This window comes from Gallus gallus, chromosome 15, assembly GCF_016699485.2.
Source record: "Gallus gallus isolate bGalGal1 chromosome 15, bGalGal1.mat.broiler.GRCg7b, whole genome shotgun sequence".
In the NCBI taxonomy this organism is placed as follows: domain Eukaryota; kingdom Metazoa; phylum Chordata; class Aves; order Galliformes; family Phasianidae; genus Gallus; species Gallus gallus.
This window is the reverse complement of record NC_052546.1, coordinates 3094375-3116476: the sequence shown is the minus strand read 5'-3', so window position 1 is coordinate 3116476 and position 22102 is coordinate 3094375. Positions and strand designations below refer to the sequence as shown.

Genomic DNA, 22102 nt, shown 5'->3' with positions numbered 1-22102 from the left:
GCAGGTCTGTTTTCTGTTCATGAATTTTAGTTGTGTGGTAGAACATTCAGCTCTTCTGAACAGCAGATTTACTGTTCATTATCTCTACTCTGGAAATTCTACGTTTTTAAAATATAATTCATGTTTGGTTGAGCTGAGTCGTAATCCATGAGAGAGGTACAGAAAGCATTGCTTATTTAGCCAGAGGTGGCAGAAAACACTGCCTCTAGGTATCAGTATGAGTTAAATTGAGGATCTTCCGCATTATAAAGCATGTATACACTTCTCTAAACGTCTATCGCAACTGCATAAGCACATGACAGATGTGTTCATATGGCTAATCTGGTACTTCAACTTTAAGTAATTATAGGCTTTTTCTGCTTGATCCTGTAGAACTGATCTTGAAATTATGGATTGATTTATAGATCTGCCATTATAGATGGGAATTCCTTATACAGAATACCAGGATCTAAACCATCAAAAACAGGCATCTCAAACATTAGGCTCAATTAAGATGAATATGTCAAGTTAACTGTATAACACAACAGTGAAAATAATTTCTTTCCATGGTAGTGTTTAAAGAAAACCATAAAAACATAAGATCTGTTAATGTAATTTCCCACCTGAAAAAAGCAGAAACAAAACCTGATTTTAAAAGAACCCTCCAGTGTGCTCCATTTTTATAACTGGCAAAACTTGTAATGGGTTGCTATTGTGGTCAGCCATTGCTCCAAAAGTTTCTATTAATATTTTTTTTTCCCAGTTCAAGTAATTATGAGGTCTGCATACTTTTAATTTTGCCAATACAAAAATGACTTAATTGTATATTCAACTCAAATTGAATTCCTTGAGCTTCTCTTAAGCTTATAAATAACAATAATGTCTGATTTTACATGGGCTATTACTTCCTGAGGATCTAAAAACAACTTGTGAATCTAAGTTCATACCCTTTTGTTGGTAGGTCCTGAGTAAGACAGTGTGCAAGGGAGAAAATAATAACGAATGATTTAGATGGAAAATGTAATAGAGACAGCGGAGAGCAGCAAAGGATCTATCCATCTGTCTTTCTACCTATCTATCTACCCATCCACTGATCCATCTGTCCAGCTATCCATCTATCTCAGGCAATGATCTCTTCCATAGTTGGTTACATCTGAGATTGAAATGTCCACCATGTTTACAAGTGTGAAGATTTCTTTTTGAAAACCACAGCTCACAGAAAGCAAGCCCTTTTTTCGTGCACTAGGCTTTCAGATGTGAAACGTTTCACAGAATCCCTGGATATTTCAGCAATAACTGTAACAACAATAATTGTAGGGTGCAATTCTGTAAAGATCTTGAAGCTGAAAAGCACCAAGTATGTATCAGCTGCGCTTTTATTTTTATTGTTATAACCTCTAGGGATCAGAGGTGTTGTGATTCATCCTGTTATTAGTCTTGCATCTTTACCTTCTGCATTCTCACCAGCTTGGGCATCAGTTTTAATACCTTTAATTGCTGCTGTAATCGGACTGCTAAATGGTAGTTTACAAAAAGAGAGAGGCAATATGTACACTGGGAGGTGAACTTAATCTTCTGCATCTGTCAAAGATGGGTATATTTAGTGCTAAACAGTTTATAAGTGCCCTGCTTGAGAGGACAAGTGGTACCAGTTTGCTTGAAGAAATACAGTGCAATAAGGAATGGTACCATATAAACAGGCCATGAGCTGGAATCAGTTTCTTGTATGACTTCATCATCATTTTTCTGTCTCCTACGCTACTGATATTTAGTTTCTGATTCCAGATATAGCATACAGTATTTCCCTAGTAGTTTCAGATGTATTATCTAATTGCAATTTATACTACAGCAATTTTCCTTTTATAGTATAAGAGTAATTTTTAACTTACTAATCACAAAACTCTACTTCCATGAATAGAACTTTGATCTATCTAATGCATCCAGGAAGATCTTTTTATTATTCTGTCATTTAAGGATTTTATCAAAGTAGTAAGTAAGGCACAAATGCAGAACGAGTATTATCCAGTACTGCATACAGACCAGACTCCTGATACTGCACTTTGTTTATTTTTGCTGTTTTGTGACGCATATTGCTTGGCTACTTGAAAAACTGAAAGCATCCATTTGAGAAGAGGAGCTTGTAAGTCAGCTTTATGTTGCATTTATATTGTTATGGACTTCTGCTGGATCTTCTGCTGGAAATCGAAAGGAATTTAAATGGATTTCATAGCCTTATGATAAAATTAACTGGAAAGATTTTTACAATTCTGGATAATAAGCAAATCTGGTTTAGCTGCATGTCATGGAACATTTTGAAATACTAAATGCTTACAGATCTCACTTACATGAATTAAAACCAAAGTTATTGTTTTTTAATACACCTAATCTCAGTGGATTTGCATTGGAATGTCCTCATACAAGCACAGAACCAGCTGAGTGCAAGTGAGAACATACTGGAAGCCTTAACATTGCACTATGCTATCAAGTTCTAACATTTTAATTTTCATCAGCACAAAAAGTCCTTAACTATCAACAAAAAGAATAAAATGCCACCATAGAGAAGCTAAACTGACACAACCAAGGGACCAACTGGTTAACATCTTCAAGACCACTGTGGAAGCAAACTGGTTTCTAATGGTAATGCATCCTCAGCACACAGACTCCAGCAGCCTGGGTACCTCACTGTGACTTGTCCAGGTGAGGCAGTGAAACCATGAAGACAAGAAAAATCTTCCCACAAACTTCATGCAAGCAACCCCTCAAAAATTCTGGAGGTGTGATAGAAGGGATGCTACAGGATGCAAAACTCAGATATAGCTGCTACTCATTCCAAGAGCATGTTTAAAATGTACCTTAACTGAAAGAGAACCAAATGAGATTGCTGCGTGGTTAGCCCATTGGCAGTCACATCTGTTTTGTTACCATATGATGAGGGCAACAACTCACGGTGAGACATCCTCCAAAAGCAGTTAGTGGGAAAAGGAGCATTGTGCTGTGCGAATATGTGAGGAGTAGGGAAGAAGAAAGGATTATATTTTACTATTGACATAAAGTAGGCTGATAGGAGCCTTGGAGAAAAATGTGAGGGTCTCTTTGAAGATTAATTGGTAGAGCTGTTATGAAGGCCCTTAAGGAAAAGTTGGTCCTTAAGCTCAAGCTACACTTCCTCTAGTCCACAGTGGGCCATAAGCACTGAGGTGAGTGTAAGCAGGACTCTAGAGGATGCTTTTACTTCTCGATGCATTGCCTTCGGCATGAAATTCCTCTCTTGAGGCATTTATTTCACTTCAATACATGCAGTAGTTTACACTGGAGCAGATAGTCCAGTTTACACCAGGTAGGCTTGCTTTATGGATGGTATTTTTCCGTTGATTAAACTTTTGTACTAGTTCCTGCTTCCAGAAACTTGATAGCACATAGTCCTCCAAAAGATTATGTCTGTAAGGTCTCTATGGAGAAAAATGTCAGTTCTTTGCCGTAATTGCTTGGTGTGTTCTTGCCAAACACGGCTTTATATGGAGCAGATATGTGTTATGGAATCTGGGAAACTGAGAATTCAAACACGCAGGCAAACTAGGCAAACCACAGAGCAATTAGGGCTTGGGAGCCAATTAAAGCTTATTGTAATTTTTTGAAATCTCTGTTAGTGTTACTAATGGAAGAAAATAAGAAACTTTTGCAAAATTTAATCCTGGACAGACAGAAATGGGAATACAGTGTGATTTAATTTGTGTGTTATCATATTTTCATTATGAAGAACAGGGAGCATTGTACAGCACAGTACTCTCACTTCTCTGATTCTCTTATGTTCACTACAGACTTGGCAACAAGATGCTGAAGTTGCAGTTTTGAATTCTTAAATATCTTGTAGACTTTCGTAAAAGCATTGCTTGTGCACATACAAATAATCAATTTTGCTTTCCACAGCATGTCTGGCAATGTAAGTTTTTAATTTTTATTTTCATTTTGCGAGATAAGAGAAGAAAATTTGTTATTCCGAAGATATCTCAAAATGCCTTAGAAAAATGAAGTCCTCCAGTGCTTTGCTCCTTAAAAAAGTTTTGAACCAGTGACTTAAGCTATAGTGTAAATGTAAAAGGAAATAATAACGATTAAAAAATTGCAAAAGCAATATGACTGCATCACAAAGAAGTAATCTATTATTTTTTGTTGTTAATTTAGGTGCCTTGCAAGATCTTGGCCATTCTCCTTCATTTCTTCTTCCTGAGTGCTTTTGCATGGATGCTGGTGGAAGGATTTCACCTCTACAGTATGGTGATCAAAGTATTTGGGTCAGAAGAGAGCAAGCACTTATATTATTATGGAATTGGATGGGGTAAGCATTTATTTGCTGTTTGCTTTCAGTCTCTTCACGGTGGAACAAGATTATATTCAGAAGTGTATGTAAAAGAGTGATCTTATGATCCCATTTTGCTTTCCTGAGAGTAGAAAGGAATTCAGCTTTAATATGTGTAGTTTACATATCTTAAAAGAAGTTCTACAACTTTGGGAAAAGAGGCTACAAAGGCTTTATCTTAAGATTATTTTGTTTGGCTGTTAAAATGAGGGTAAACTGGTCTTGAATACAGCTGTCAAAAGAAAGTCAGGCATTCTTGTGCCATTCTGGAACCATAACAGCTATACATAATCAAGTATCTAATAAGAATGGCCATTTTTTACAGCATGAATTGGCTAATTCTTGCACCAATTTAAAAAGGTCAAAAGAAATCAGAGACAAAGGATATTTCTTCTCATGTTAGTCAAAACAGTTCATTTTTTGATTCTTTACTTTTCATATGAAATGCTGACTGCATCTGACTTTTGCAAACTCATAGGACCTGGAATAATGTGAAGCCCCAGTCCTCAAATTACAAACTCAGACACATTATTTTGATTGATGCAGAAGCTCTGGTCTATGCATATATATAAACGTTTGCGGAGACTATTAATGACAAGTTGGAACTTGAAGCACGAGTTGACAGGAGTTGGGAACAAGGGACTCCACACTGACTACCACAGATCTGCTAATACCTATTGAGGCTCCTGAGCGATATCACTCCTGTAAAATGAATTTAACAGTAATCAGAGAGACAGGATACCAAATATGCAGAGCTGATTGAAGTTCCCGTGTATTATCTTTAGTCCTAAGGGTGCTAAGATTACCTTAAAGCCTGCAGTTGTAATTCAAAAGAGCAATTTGAGGAAGGTGATAATATTCTACTTTAAAAACTATCCTGAGACCGACTGGGAAAAAAAAAAGCGTTATTGCCCCGGTGACTGGGCAAAATGTACACAGATCACTGTAACAAAACTTTTCCCAACCGGCCATCTGCAGGACGCTGATGATAAAGGCTGGGACACTGGAGATTTTGCTGTAGCACTTTGACCTTAACCTGTTTTCCAATTCCTGACAATTTCCTTCCTTTGGAAGACCATCTTAGAAAAGAGATTTTGTTCTAAGCTGTCAAAAGATCTAAGCTTCCTTATTTGCTGTCCCAGGCATATCCACAGATAGGTATAGTACAGTGCTGCAAAAGGAAATCATAAAAACTAAGCTTCAAAACAGATGGGAGAATATACTTTTTCCCACTGAGTAAATTAGATCTTTTAAGTATTAGAAAGGAATTTACTTCATTTGTGTCCGTTTAATTTATTATTAGTGCCTCAGAAACATAAAGCAAATGGATTAGATGTGAAGTTTAATGCTGAAGAAGAGAAGGGAAACTGCTGGTCTCTCTCATGTTCATTTTAGGCTTTGCGCTTGGGACTGTCTTTGGACTGAATTTAGGGAGAATTCTGTCTGAGCAAAGACGGTGCTTTTGGGCTTCCTGTGCCCAGCTGCTAAGAGTTTATGCCCACTCTGCAGGCTGTATTTTGATTCTGAGTTTGTGAGGTAGCTTTAAATTAGCTGGGCTGGGGACCTGGACAACTCAAGCTACAGAAGCACAGGGAGGTGTGCGAAATTATTTGTCCCATTTAAAGGTGACATTGTATTGCACTGGGACTACAGAGACGCAGATGACACCGCTGCCATAGATCATCTGCCAGAAACGTGTATTAGAACATTTTCATCTGATCCTGTGCTCTGGAATGCACGGTCTATTGCATCATAAATTTAGCAATTCTGGGTAGAATTGGTGAGCATATTTGTAGCATCTGCTGAGAAAACTTTCAGATGCAGTCAAGAACCATAACCGTAATTCTCTCATGGATGGTAACCAGTGCCAGCACAACATCAACATTTCCTATTATGGGAGTAGACTACACAGCTCTTACACAATTATTTCTGACAAAAGATTAAGCAAACACATTTACTTTTGTGTATAATATATAATCCATATGAATTCTTCAGTCCAGAATAAATCTTACTATCCTCCTAGGCTAAATATAGTTTTATTTCAACTTTTATGGAATTACTGAATGATTGTTTCTTAATGCAAAAAGGGTCTCATTTCACTGTAACAAAACCCTGATGCTGCATACATTGCTGTCTGCCATTTAATATCCTGTCAATGCCAAGAAAAAGCAAACACTGCACTTTAGGCTGCAGAGCATTTTACTACCCCTGTCTTAACAGGTCTTTTTATGCAGATGACTGCTCTGTGTTTCATCTGCGTAAGTTTTATTATCTTCTAAAAGAACTTTGTATTTAATTTTCCTCTTCGCTGCCATTTAAAATTGATGTCACAGTAAATCCTTTGAATATCTGGCTTTTGGAAAAAAACGCAAAAAAACATGTAGAGGAGAGTTAGACACACGTATTTTTGCTTCTGTGACGTGTAGGCAGAGCTTGCTTGTTGAAGGAAGATAGCATCAGAAGATAAACAGTGCCAACCACTAGTGTCTGTGGTCAGGGATATGCGGGCACACCCCAGGGCCTTTTAGTCCAGGTAGTTCACGTAGCCATGGCAGAGCAATTTCCAGCAGATGGGTTATGTCACTGCATAATTGCTATGTTGAATATGATTATTCTTGGTTTTGTTCAAATATGGAGGGGATTCTCCTTTCTTAAACAGACAGATGTAAACTAAAATTTTGCCTTCTCTTAGTTTTTACACAAATATGCTTTTGAGGGGTTAATCCTTATTTGGACAAGCATGGGAGAACAGGAGCAAGTTCCAGGGTTGCTGAAATCCTCCCAGTGAATTTCAAAGTGGAAGACCAATCAGTGCCCGTAGATGCTGCTTCTTCCCCATTCTAACTACAAGGTGATTCCAGACACAGTCATTAAAGAACAAAAATTCTATTTCAAGAAATAACAGTTCTACCACTACAAGAAAGTTTTGCAGAATTCTGTGAAGATGATGAACAGGATTATGAGAACAATCAGTAAGTTTAAGCAGAAATTGCTTGTCAGAGAACTCTGTAAAAACCTCATGCAGAAACTCTGAAGAATTTAAAAGAAAATTGAAACCTCAAGCTATCATGTATAATACTCTGTCTGGGACATGGTTATTAAATTTCACAAGATGACAGAAACCCAAACCTTCACATTTATTAAATCATATAGGGATTAACAGACAATCATTTAATATTTAAAGGGATGAGGTTTCCCTGTATTCAGAACTGTTGGCAAAAAGGCCCTCGTTCCCTTTCCAGCTCCCTGCCTGGAAAGCTGTGTTAAGTGGCACAACAGGACAGTGCTGAGGCCAGTGGCACACAGCCACCCCTGGCAGCAGGGCCATATTCTTCTGCCTCTGGATAATCTCTGTGTAATCCCATCAAGCACTCTTCCACCGCACAGGATGCTGCATACTGGAGCTGTCAAAGCCTATCTGGAAACATCATCTACTTTAAGCTCAGAAATCTTGCAGGGCTATTACATATTTAGATTAAAATAAATCTTGGTCTGGCACCTGAGTGGGATCCTAATTTACTTAGCTCTATTCATAATTGTTTCTCAGTGCTGAGCTCAATGTTCTAGGCAACTAAATATCACTGTTTCTGTATCCTCAACTGCTAGTCCGGTATCCCTGTAAGAAACTCATCTGTTTTACAGTTTATTTCTCAATTCTTGAGCAAGGTGAGCTTACGTGGGTAAAAACAAACCTGGTATTGCTCCACAGAACATCATTGTTCAAATAGTGAGAGATAGCAATCATACTAAAAAAAAAACAGAGCTGAAAAAGCACTAAGATTCTCAATGAAATTAGCACTCATTCAGTTTTCTTGTTAAATTAGTGCCTTACTGAGAAGTCATTTTGTTTGTCCAACATTAAGTGATTAAAATATATTGCATTAAACAGCTGCTGAAGGAGTTAGACTTAATTCTAAAATTGCTCTGAGTTGCTCTGTTGTCCAAGCAAAGTTTAGCTGAATTTGCAGGGTTTAATGGAACCATCACGACCTTTGTCTTTTCACAGGCTGCCCATTGGTGATTTGTGTAATTTCTGCAACGTCGTCCTTAGACAGCTATGGAGAAAGTGACAAGTGAGTACGAAAATGGCTCCACATCAGGTACAATACGGATGAAAAATGTGTGGGAGAGAACCTCGTAGGTCTGTGAGCAGGGCTGCAGCTCTGCGCCATTCCGGAGGCGCGGGAGGATGGGCAGAGGTCACTGCCTGACAGCGGGCACCCAATGGCAGCACTCTGCTCACTCATGCACACAATAAAGCTGGGGCTGAAGCATTTCTGACAAGATGAGAATAAACTTCAGTGAAAGATATTCAACTTTTTGACGAAAACCACGGTTGAGCATCCGCAGATCTAGAACTGGTATTTAAAAAAAGAGAATCTAAGTTCTTCCAATCTAAGTTGGAAAAAGTAAGGCAAAATTATCTGAGAAAATACCACAGGATTCAATCCTGCCATAATGTAAGTGAAAGTTTTGGAGCAGGGGTTGTTTGTTGTGTGTGGTTATTCAGCTTACATCGCCTGTGCTGTAAGAAAGAAGTATGACAGTGTGTTTTCCCACCTCCTGCCCACCCCCAGCTGGGCAAGGCAGGAAAGGCTTAGGTTTGTCTTTTGCTCCGAAGGCAGTACTTTCAGAACTGGAAGGAGTGGATGCAGGAACAACAAATAACAAATAAAACCTTTCATTTCTTCCTGTCTTTCTGCCCCTAATGCTATTTGGAGGCCTGCTGAGGCAGGTAGCTGTTCCTGACTCTTTGAAAGATGCAAATCTAAACGAGATCTTGACTCAGAACTTGAGGGGAAGAGAAGCTTCCTATTGATACTTTTAAATTTTATCAATGTTTTTAAACTTACTTTTAGTCTCTTTTTAAATCAAGAACATTACTCATTAAATGTGTGTTTCATCTAAAATCATTCTATTCTTCTCTGCAGCTGCTGGCTTTCCCTAGAGAATGGAGCAATCTGGGCTTTTGTGGCACCGGCGTTGTTTGTAATTCTGGTAGGTAAACCCCTGGCTGCTGGTTTCATACTGTGTGTCTGTCAGCCACAGAACAGAACTCAGCTGGAGGGTGTTTGAAGCTGTTGCTTGTAGAGAACTCACTTTTCTGGGTGAAAGCTGAATGCCTGCAGTGAAGATGATGTTCAGCAGGTCTTGCAAGCAGTCAGCAGCTGGCAGAAATGTGATAAATCAACATTCCGAGCTGTCACCTCTCTGGGGAAGGTAACAAGTGGCCTCCACATCTGCCTTCTTACAGTGATAATGTCTTTGTGCTCTTCTGCACTGGGATTTTGATGTTGGTTGTGGCAGTTTGTTGGGCCGACTGAGACAGGGCTGAGATTGGTTGGCTACCGGGACACCTTTCAGCTGCAATGAACACCTCTTTCCAGAGCAGCATGCACATTCATGGCTGCAATACTGGGACATGTAAGCCCTACAGCAGTTTAATTATACATACACATTAAATTACAGTGCATTGTGGCTCAATCATGATGATTGCTTAAGGAGTCAAGGGGCTGTAGGGATTAAGTGGGAGATTTTTCCTCCTACAGCACTGTTTCCTTTACTGTTATTGATCACATTGTCTATGATTTTTGCTGCAAGTTATAATGTAAGAGTGAGAACTTGAACATAGAATAGATCCACCACTGATCTGAGAAATCAGGATGCCTTTAAAGCTTTGGTAGATTTGAAAGGTAAGACCCCAAATCTAGTCCAGAGTCTACGCATGCTGTGGCACTGAAAGAGCGTCAGGTAAAATAAGATCCTGACTACTTGTGTGGATGAGCATCAATTGGAGCCAGTGCCTCTGCCTTGTACTTCCCCAAGAGAGACAGGATTTCCACAGAAAGCACAGAAACATCCCCACATTTCTCTGCACAGAGAAACCCCACAAGTCCTGCTGACAGAAATCCAGCCAAAGTAAGGCTGGAGAGCTGTACATACAGTAGTGCAGTTAGTGCTTGTATTTGCCACTGCACATCCCTGTAACCGTTTGGGGAGCAGGAGGTGGCCCTTTGGTTGACCAGTACCATCACAGGTAATTTTATACTGCACCTGGGTTGACATTCTAATATTTGCCTTGGAGACAACAAAACCAGCAGCTCTTAGCCCAGTGTCTTCCACTCAAGATAGAGGCTCTGAAAAACGAGGCTGTATAAACATATATAAAAAACAATGGAAACAGTTGCTATGTCAGTGTGGCAGAAATTGCCTCATGTTAACGTTTTAATGAAATGATTAATGGCAACAGTGGAAAATCTCTGTGCAGAATTTCTTTTACCTGAGGGAAAGCTTATGCATGTAAATAAGAAATGTTGATCACAGGATGAGAATTGGCTAAACAACTCTGAACTGTGTTCTGACAAGCTTTTTGTCTTGTTTGCCAGTACCTTTGACCTTCTGTATGTGAGTTTATTTTCAAAGATGTGTGGATATTGATGACTGGAGAGCAATTAAAATAATGTAATGTTTGAACATCTCCTCTCACATTAGCATTTGCTTTCTGGACATTGTTCAGCAGCAAAGGAGGAAATGACATGCAACTTGTAAAATCAAATCTTTCCCAGCTGCTGTCCAAAGATGATATTAATCAAAACATGCTACATAGTGAAGCACTTACTCACCTGAGTGAGCACAGCCTTCAATAATTTGCATTCATAGCTGCTTGCCAATGAACGTAAGGGTTTAACTATCTAGCTATCACTTCTGATATATAATATTTGTGCAGCTTAAGTTATATTCTTGTAGGAATGCAAATGTTTTGTGAAAGAAAAAGAATGAGCTCACAAGGTTGATTCACATAGAGCAATTTGTTAAATAGTCTAAACCCAGTCTCTCAGTGCAAACAGCAGCAAGCTGGCTGACAAATTATTCTCTCTGGGCATTGAATATGCTAGGCGAAAAATACGTTAGTGCCTATAGGGAAATAACAAGGCTAAACACTATTTTGTGTGTGCATGTGTGCCTCTGCTCTTTGAAGAGAAAATTAGCCACTAGTTGTGTGAATTAGTGTTTAGCTCTGAAAATACGCCTCAAAAAGCTGTTTTTGACTATTTTTTTCCACAATTTATCTCTGCCAAGAAAAAGGATTATGCTGTGAGGAAAACAGGGGGCCTGCTCCTTTCAGCTCCCACTCACTAGAGAATAGGCAGACCCAGTCTGCTTTTGTCCTGCTGCAGCCTCGCAGTCAGTACAGACATCATGGAGCCTTAAAGCAGAATGATGTGGTAGGAGTGTGACTGGGAAAAAAATACTCACACATACTTTTCTGGGGAGTAATTTGCAGATCCTCCCAGCCCTAAATGGATTCCCGTACCCAAAGTTGAGGAATATGAGGAAAGAAACAGTTCCTTCCATGTGTAGGTCTTTGGAATTCTACCTGCACCTTAAGATTTAAGGATCCTCTTCAGAACCCCCTGCCTCCAAGCACAACACCGAACCTCAACACCATCCTTGTAAGGCAACTTCCCACAAAAATTGCTACAATTAATTTTATAGGCAGCCTAACCTCAGCCAGTGTGGAATGCCTGGGAAAATATGTCTTCAAAGCCAAAAAACAACAACAAAACAAACAAACAAAAATTGACGAAGCACCTGAATTTTTGGAACAAGACAGTAAGAGCTTCTGGCAGAAGCCTTTGTTTGTTATCAACCATCTGCTACCGTGGTGAGTTTCCACAGATATGGCAGAGTTAAGGAAATTCTCCTGAAAGCATCTGTGTATGCAGAGCAGTGGGTGTGCTAGAGTGAACAATCCATTGCTGGATTGGGTTATGGCTGCAAGTTCCTGCTATTGTTTTCCCTGTAAGCAGTTACGTGCCTGATGATTTTTCACAAGTCTTTCTAAATCTCTATAGCATACTGCTAACATAATTCTGTGCCGTAGGGATGTTAGTTTTGTAGCCAGTGTCATCATCAGATAGGACACCATGAAACCTGAATCCCAGGCTGAGCCTGCCATCGCTGGCTTCAACTAGTACTTGATTATGAGTGTTAAACATATTGAAAGAGATTTCCTCCTTTTACACCTGCTGCTCATACATGCTTTAGTAAGCTCTGTCAGCTTCGTGGTCTTCTTTTATTCATTCCTTTATGTACCAGTGCAGAATTGAGCTCATTTTTATATGTTGAACTGGGGTATCTCACTCTGCAGATGAGCCCACTGATTTAAAAGTGGCAATTTGTACCCTTTATTAGACACCATTTGTCATGGGAAAAAGTGGCAGAACTGGGCCGATGATGTTTAAAGGTGCTGAAACAGTAGGATTTCTTCAGTGATTGAAATCAAGTACATGCTTCAATGCTGTGGTGAAACAGAGCACAAACGAGCAGACCACAGCAGCAAAGCTACTCTTTTTTTCTTATTAGCACTCAGTTATAAGTCAATTTAATATTTTAAAATTGAATTTATTCATTATTTTAAAATCAAATTTCCTCTCAGTTAACCAACAGAAATGATTTTTGGAACAATGGGACAGATTGTAAAAAATTAAAACTGAAAGTTATGTACAAGAAATCTAAAACAACTCAAAGAAGTCTATTCGGCTTTCCAAAATCATTCCCCCAGCTTTGAACATCTCTGTGTATGGAAATGCATCACACTCCCTGATTTCTGATGTGACCTGGCAATGGGCTGCAATTCCAACAGCTTGCAGTGCTGGCGTGCTCCTAATGATGTCATGGCAGAGATTAGAGTAACTAGCGCTGTCAGAGAATATGTTAAGCCTCAGACTTGAAGAAACAGTTATAATTCCCTGTACCACTGTCCAAAACTGAAGTGGAGCTTAAAATAGTTTATGGTTTCAGAGGAAAGCTGGTCAGTAGATTTAATTAAGGCAATATGTTTCATCCATTTTTAAAAATTCTATTTCCTCTGTGTTGCCAAGCCTTTTCTTGGCCAGGATGCAACATACCACATCAGAGAGTTTTACTCATGGGATTTCTACACTGCACTAAAGAAACAAGAAAAATCTCATGAGACCTGGAAGGAATCTGAGTGAAAACCCCCCCAAAAAGTGAGAGAAAGTACTGAAGGTACATCCCAGCACTTCTGTCATCTCACCACGTTGTTTGCTGCATTCATTCTGCTCTTCCAGTGAGATCCTCAAGAAATCCCACTGGGACAGCTGAGAAAAGGCATCAGGTGTTAGAACTGCTGATAGTTTGGCTCGTGCACTTTGTGTTATTCCATGTCCAAAAATCTGACCCAAAGAAATGTTGACAAGAAATATTCACATTGAAAGAGTTCTTTTTACTCATTCAACTCTCTGCCTGATCCAACAATTTTTAGTCAGGTGAGGTTGTCACCAGAGTGAGCCAGAGCTCCCTGATGCCTCTGGGTTCTTTCCATGGGCTCTGGTGGGCTCTGGATCAAGCCTGCCATAATTGGAACTGGCAGCTCCTGCCGATTTCACAGAGAGTTGTGAGTTCCTGAGGTCGGACCAGCTGCCTTGAAAGGAGTCCTGTGAGTTAGGAAACGTGCTATTGTTATTAGCCGCACTTGAGAAGTAGAGTGTAGTCAGTTCCATGTTCTTGTGTACTTTTAAGGCAAAATAACTGCAAATGACAGGCAGTCTGACCTTTCAGAAAAGTAAGAAATAGGAGCTATATACAGTTCTCTTATCTAAATGTTTGTTCTCCTACTTTGAACATTCTGATATATACTAAAACATAATGAGTGCTCCATCAACTAATCATTCCCCTACTAAAGTTATTGGTTAAGCATTTATTTCAAATGCCAAAAAAATCACTGGGAGGAACAATTCAGTGGCTGTATTTTGGTTTTGGTTTCCCATTTAAAGACAGTGGAAATACCTCCATGCTTTGCTTACTGAAACATTAACAAAAGAAGACATTCATAGTTAGTCTGTTTATTTAGACTGAATGAGATTACTTTAATTTCTCAAAATATCTAAACAGAAATTTTCAAGTGGTTTAGGAAATTTAAACATAGATCTTTGGGACTTGAGTGTAAGGATTGGTTGTTAATTTTACAAGTACCTTATTTTTATCAGCAGTCAGATCACAGGGCTTCCTTCACATCATGTAAATAATTAACTAAAGCACCCTGGAAGGGACATGATTACACTGCACAAGAGGAGGAGCTCAAGGTCTCTTTAAATTTCAACTTTAGACAAGCTAAAATATAAAGTATATTCATTTCCATTTTCATTTATTTTTACATAAGAAATTAAAATTCATCTGGAAAGACTAAGCTGTTTGTGCTTTAGCAAACCATCTAGTTTCTGTCCCCTTGGAGACCATCTCGCTTGTGGTGTTTTGATAACCACTTCCTAGGGTTCTCGTCCAGTTTGAGTGAAAGTCTGCAAGAATCTGAGTATTCCTTTGTTGCTGTTTATAGCTCTTGTTGACTTTGGTAAGATGTAGGAAATTCAGAATCTGAGGAATGAGCTTTCATCCTTTCATCTTGACTTCACTGGGATTTATTTTTTCAGCTTTTTTAAATACTTATGCACAATCTGCATATTTTTAAAAATGCTGTGCAGAAGGTAAAATCTGGAACAATTTGTCTAACAAGAATTAGGAATGGAAGAAAGGGTTGGGGTTAAGTGCTGGCGAGCTTGGCGGGAGTGCTGTTTGCAGTTATCGGAAAAAGGGTTCATGCAGCAGTTGAACTTGAGCCGTCAATGAGACGTCTGCAAGGAAGTGTCAGACGAGGAGATTGATACTTTGGATAAAAGACCAAACAGGGCTGGTGAAAGATAATCTGCTGGGGAAGAAGTAAAGGGTACAGAATTCCTGTGAAATTCCACGAGAAGCCGCAGAGCGCTGCTTGGTGGTCATGCAGCAGAAAACTGGAGAGTTTGGAAGAGGAGAGAAAGAAGGGAAAGTGCAACTTGTTCATATTCATCATTTGCTGCTTCAGTCAACATGCATATTTAGCATATAAATGGGTTTCTCAGAAATGCTTGTTACTGCCTCAAAGTGATGCTAAAAATATTTTCAATATATGATTTGGTGGGAATAGGAAAATGATCACAAGAGCATTCAATTTCACTTCTTATTAATCTCCGTAAAACCGATTGAACAACAAATACACTTGTAATTGAAAAGCAGTTTGTTCTACAGGGAATTCTATGGATGGGCTAAAAAGCCATGGCAGAAACAAACTACCACATCTATCCTTACACTTCACACTAGGTGATGACCTATCTGCCCTTAGAAACCTACAAGTTAAGACGTGGTCGTGAAACTCAAAAATGCCCCAGAAGCAATTATCACCAAACTTAATCATTTGTAACTCACCCCCTCGCTCCACAAATTTGAAAATTTATTTTAAAAATTATGATGATGATTTAGTTTAAACTGAGCAGTAGTACTATAATGAATGCTTTTTATATGTTAGTTTAAGAGAGCTTTGTTCTTTCCTGTTCTTGATGCTAAATATCAGCTCTGTAGCTGATGTGTAACTTTGGACAGAAAGAGGGGACAGGTGTCTTTCACCTTCACAGCTTCTCTCTCCTTTTCTTTTCTCTTTAGACCTAAGGTCTCTGCAAAACAGGACAGTCTTAGCCACATCTCCTTAAAATGATGAAGATTTCTTTCTTTCTTCTCCTGTGACTCCAGAGCAACCTTCCCTTTGTTGCAGCTTTTCAGTGTCAGTCGTTTCAAGAATTGCTAGGTTTCTGGTGGTTTCTTTTCATCCCTGACATCAAAACATAGGGTTTTTGAAGAGCAGAGTTCAGGCTTAACATATTTTTCTCGTTGCTTGTTTAAAATAATCTCATGCTTAAGGTGCAAGCAGACTTTGGGAAGATACAAGATTATACATTGTGAAGTCTAGAGAGAAAGGTGTTTTCTGAAGCCTGTGTATGTGAAAGGACAAAACCAAAGAGCACGCAGACACAGACAGACCCCTGTTCATGAAGTTCTTGTCTAATTTGTCACCTGGTGGTACATTATCAGAGTATTTAATTGTAGAGTAAGGATCCTGAAAGCGTTAGTTGTGAATCAGTGTGTCAGTCTGGCCTCATCTGAAAGAAGCAAGCTGTTTCTGAAGGAAGAACAAAAGCACAAGCTGCCACAAGTACCCATTCTGGGGAGAGGCAAATCCATTGACAAACGTCAAACTATACCAGTCCAAAAGAGGAAACCAGTCTCCTTCACCAAATAAAAGCAGGAGGAATTTCCTATTTTCCTATTTTCTGTTGCATTTACACAGTAGGGCACTTAGGGCACTTTGTACCTCTGACACAGACAGTTCTTAAATGTCCTGATCAAGTTTTGTTTCTTCTTCTTCAGGTCAATATTGGTATTCTCATTGCTGTTACTAGAGTTATCTCAAGAATCAGTGCAGATAACTATAAGGTCCACGGAGATGCCAATGCCTTCAAGTAAGTTTCTCATATTCAAATTCTGCTATGACAAGTTAGTAATCTCACATGTCACAGCCTCAGGACATGTATAATGGTCTTCTACGGCACTGATATCATTCCTTTTTAATAAAAAGCAAATAATGATAAAGGCAGCATGTTATTTGCTTGAATGCAGCCAATTAACCTATATTTTATGAAAGCCAAATGCAGCATGGGATGAAGCCTTTAGTTTGGCATGAGCTAAACTGTTTTCCTGTTTATTACAGTCTCCAGCATTTGCTGATTCATTATTTTCCTTTTTTATTAATTGAGACTTTCCTCTTACAGCTATTTTTAAAGATAAATCTCACAGAGTACAATTAATCTGTGCTTGGGTATTGCAACTATTCCATTCTTTCAAAGGATAAACTTGTTTCTAGCCCCAGTTTAGCAAAATATTGAGGCATGTGCTTATTTTTAATACTCTCTTGATACTGCAAAGCACAGAGACTTACACTGGATTTAAATGTGTTCTTAAACTCAAGTTTGTCTTTATATCAAGGTGCTTTGAGCCCCCAGGGATTGTAACTTCTCTGAGTGCATCATCTTTTAAATACTGTGCTATTGAGGCTAGAGGGGAAATTTAAGGTAGATACATTGCTGCATCTGAGTACATAAGGACAAATTCTGATTTCTAAAGTCTGTAGGATTATACGTGGTTAAGTAAGAAGACAACTTAATACACTGAATTTAAAGTAAGATGCTGAATATTACATTTTGTGTTTTACCTCCTAAGGACGTTTTAGTCCAAATGCAAAATACACTGTATATATCTCAAGCAGTTCATAGCTTGGGTAGAGGAAGAATGTGTTGATGGTTTGTGCTTAATGTTTCTGAGTCACAGGCTATTGTGTGATAAGGTGCGGCGCCATTGATCTGAATTGGTGTCATAAGGAATCATTTTTATGCTTGAGTTACTTATGTAATTTTTAAAATGCCATTAAGTTTACAATATTGGTGACAGATACCTAATAGAAGTTAGTTTACTTATTGTACACTTACCCAACAGGAGAAGAAAAACAGTAAATAAGTCTACACAAAAATCTATACAATAATTACACTGTAGTGAAATGAAAAGACTGGGAATTAAAATAACTGCTTGAGATTTGGATGAGTCCCTGTGACCTTCAGAAATACAAAGGAAATATAGAACTTTGGGAAGCAAATAACTGTATTGTCAATAACAATTTGTATCCATTGTTAGAAATATGAAAGCAAGAGAACATCCATAAATAGGAGCTACACAGATAGCTCTATGCACTTAGGTGTTTCCTTACTTGTATTATAATGAAGAGTCGATTCAATACACACTGTACCCTGCACATTACTCTCTCTCTCTCTAAATATATATATATATTTATATAAAGCTAAGTGTGGATAAATAAGTAAAACTGTTTAAGGATAGTTGTTCTACAAATAAGACGAAATGCATTTACATGTTCTTAGTTTAAATATTAACAGCTATTGATTGCAAATGGTAGAGCTCTGTACTGAAAATGTGAAGTGTCCGTGCACCTGGTGAAGAGATGCTCCTTGTGCCAAGTATTTTTAAAGTACAGTTTTAGGATTTGACCTAATAACTGACGAGAAGGTGTACATGACAACAATCATGAATAAGCTTTTCTTCATAAAGATAAATTGATTAAATAAGATATGTCGAAAAGTAAACAGAACATACAAAATAGCTTTTATTCTGTAGATACCATTACAAAAATGGGACCTCAGAAACTTGAAAGAAGAACAGCATAAATAGCTGTATAAATCAGATCTTACAGATTGTTAACAACCTGATTCTACATAGCAGCGAGGCAGGCTGAATTAGAATTTCTTGCACAGAGGATGCCATGGAAAAAGTAACTACTGTATCTGTTGGAAAAAAAAATAAAGAAAAAGAAGGTCTCTGTAGCACTACATTTATTTTCTTGTCATCAGTACCCCTTACACAGGTGAGAAGAGTTTGTGTCTGGTGTGAAATCATTCTGCTCACAGTACTGTTTTCCAAAAGGGAAGAGAACAAAACAAGAGTGGGCTCTGTTCTGACAGCTGGTTGGGAAATGTTTTTTGCAGTGAAATGAAAATGCCTGCATCCACTGAAGAATCCTAGATATTGATTAGAGATTGTTAACAAATGAGAGCGGATAAGCACAGCAAAATGAAGCAGTGACAGGGAGCACAGAGAAATCAGAATAATGCAGTAACCCTGCAGTTCCTGTCAAGTTGCTGTCAGCAAGAACCACAAGGTGGTTTTTGAATCAACAAGTGCAATTGGCTTAGGGAGAAATCACTGAAGATCACAAACTGCATTGTGCATCACAAGCCTTTATCAAAGGGCCTGTCAGGCACCCATCTGGATAGAGCCATTCATTTGACATTAGCTATGGGGGAAAATGGAATATGTTAGAAAGAATTTATCAAGCTTTGCTTGGAAATATCTAAATTAACATGGCATAACATGATTTTGGTGAGACAGGAATGTACTCTGTCACGATGTCTTAGTTCTTTGCTGTAGCAAAGTGTTTCATAGGTTGGAAGGGGGTTTTTAGGTCTGTATTCACTGTTTCGTAAAGCAAAAGAAGCAAAAGACAAAATAAAGAAAATGAGAACTGTTCAATCCAATAAACTTGCAAGGAAAAGAGAGATTTCAATGCATTCTTTTCAAGCTGGAATGAAATTTAAATGGAAAACACAATCAGAAACGCTAAGTTTCTGTCTGCAACAATTTAGATGATACAATGGGGGCTTTGAAGGTTACAAGTGGTAATGAACCAGAAGGCATTGCAAAACCAGCTAAAGAGCAAGTGTTGTGATAGGAGTGTAAGAGAGGTGTTGGCTGTCTCTCCTTAGTAACTCAGGCCAATATTTACATCTGCTGTAAGCACCTCACAGACCTCACTCTTGCAGCTGCTGCTGAGTTCAAACAAACAGCAGTTGCAGGCATTCAGGTTTGAAAACTCCAGCCTGCATGTTTACAAAGCTGGTCCATCGTCAGGCTTGTCGCTCGCCAGCCTTTCTGGCTGAAGGAAGAGTTTTATTGCACTGAAGAGCAATGGCTTCCATTTCTGCTGGTAGCCCAGGTGGGAGAGCACCTCAAAGCAGAAACTTCTACTAACCTGTACTCCCTGATCACTGGAGAAATGGGTGTTTCTGCCCTGCTTTCCATCTCATCTGCTTGACACACTTGCCTTAAAGGTTCTGCTTTCTCCCCATTGAATCTGAGGGAAGCCCAGGCAGCCTGGCTCCAACACAGATACCCCCTGAGCACCACTAAGTGCAGTGTCATAACTCACGTCTCAAGGTCATCAGGCCATGACTGTGCAGAGATTACCTTAGGAAACTGTCAGAACAAAGATGAAGTTATGAGCCATGATGATATCAATTAGAGAAGATATTTGTTGTAAGAGAAGTGTTAATGCTGGAGCATATTTAGTTTCCCTAAAGATTAAATTACTTGGCAATGCAATTGGATATTATGAACAAGGACTCGTTTCTCTTGGCAACAGACAGCAATAAACTGATGTAATTATTTAGAGTAATTCTTCCTGACTTTCTGTGTGGTAACAGGTCCTCTTAGATGCTGATTTGAATATGACCACAGAATTTGCATAAGGATAAGCCAGTGCTCAGCTCTGAAGGCAGCTTCCATTAAACTTCATGTTTAAAAGCCAAAGCAGACAAGGAAAGTGTTAACAAAATTTCTTTTATATCATAAAATTAATTAATTCATAATCTTCCCAATTCACGTTCCGCCCAGAATAAAGTGCTGTACATTATGGGCTGGTTGACCTTTTCAGGTTCTGATGTTGCTTGTCATAATGAAGATATCAGACAGCATTTTGCTGATCATTTTCCCCTATTTTTTGGAGATGCAGGCAGATGTGGACGTGTTTCTTTGTTGTTATTTTTTAAAAGAAAATAATAATACCTCCAACATAAAATATAAATTGAAGAAGAAGCATAAAGGAGTAAAGTCTGTGATACATAATTAAAAAAAAAAACACACAATAATTTAAGGAAAAATTAATTCAATTAATTAAACAGTATATGATCAGAGATGCTAGTTAACATACATAGTTGCATAGTTAGCGTAACAGACTCCTGTGACAGTCTGGCAGTAGGCATTTGGTCACTGTATAATTAGAGTGTGTGTATGTGTGAATGGTCACTTATTTATCACCTGAAACTAATTCTGCAAAAGCAGTTTGCTGGTAAGAGGTGAGCAAGGGATTATTAAGAGCTCCCATTTCTTACCTGAATTCACTGAAGAACATGCTCTTTGTATTGCTTTCTCAAGCATACTGAACACAAACCTGTATGAGCTTTCTCACTTAGATGCGATGGACTGTTTATGAGCTTTTTGCCAATGATGAGCTATTGACTCTCAGTGAAACAATGTTGTGTAGTAACTAATTTAGATGTTGCATTATGAGAACGTTTTGTAGCCAGGGAACAGATTTCCCACCAAAAGGCTAATTTCAGTGTTTCGCTATATAGAATACTGAATCAAATACTTTGAAAAACTTAAATGCATATTCACATTTGTTTGCATTATCCATTCTTCTTGACTGGACTTTCATTTCAGGAAATAATTAATTATATGTTTGTGTTTAAGCATATAAGTAGTCTCTCTCTGAGCTAAATGCAATTAAATCAGATTAGTTTAATGGAATGGCTCACGTGCTTGAAGAAGCAAATGATTACTTTTTTGAGTTATGGACCATTTGAACACTTTTTTTTCTTATTTCTGCTGCTTGTAAAATCTAAATTCCTCTCAGTGCATACATTTACTCTGGCTAGGAATATAATTGGTGTTTTTTTTTTTTTTTTTTTTTTTTAATTGCTGCTCTACCCCTTCAAAGCCTCAGTGCTGTGTTTAATTGGGAATTTACTTCCCTGTTACAGTGAGAAAAGGTGTCTAATGTGACAGTGCTTTAAAAATGTGCACATCTGTAATAAAGTGTAATAAACTCCAAGAGGAGAACTCTTCCCTGATGAAGTCTGTCACAGGTAGCATGTTTGATTATTGGGGTTACCTGTCTCCTGGATTACAGGGGTTATAATGCAATTTTCATAGACCTTAGATCTGCAGTAAGTTTAATAGGGATTGCAATAGAGGAAGAATGCAAACACATCTCTGTTGCAGTAACAGTAGTTTTAATCCAGAAATAAAGATATCATGCTTAACCATATCTCCGCACTTCCAAAGCTTCTTCACTTTTGCACTGTATTGACCAGAAGAGAGAGAATTCCATTAACCTTTTCTTCAATCATTGCCAAGTCCAGCTCTTACCATATACTTTCTCACTGCTTGATCTGAAATGGCCCAGAGAGTGGGAAAAGTTGGTATAATTTCTATAAGGTGTACACTTCAGAAGCCAGTGAACCTGACGTTGTA

General features: G+C 38.4%; 1 protein-coding gene and 1 long non-coding RNA gene across 9 annotated transcripts in view; one reads left to right on the top strand and one right to left on the bottom strand.

Moving 5' to 3' along the window:
• LOC121106882 overlaps positions 1–22102 on the bottom strand; it is a 361649-nt gene that overhangs the window by 92883 nt on the left and 246664 nt on the right. The window lies entirely within an intron of this gene.
• Positions 1–22102, top strand: part of ADGRD1 (adhesion G protein-coupled receptor D1) — a 122422-nt gene that overhangs the window by 82986 nt on the left and 17334 nt on the right. For 2 of the 3 annotated variants that reach the window (XM_415094.8, XM_025155657.3), the window contains 4 exons: positions 4162–4315; positions 8343–8409; positions 9268–9334; positions 16598–16689. In XM_415094.8, the coding sequence (XP_415094.5) occupies positions 4162–4315; positions 8343–8409; positions 9268–9334; positions 16598–16689 (380 nt within the window). Of the gene's footprint in view, positions 1–4161; positions 4316–8342; positions 8410–9267; positions 9335–16597; positions 16690–18409; positions 18610–22102 lie in introns of those variants that run through there. The other variant, XM_046901245.1, reaches the window with a different exon arrangement.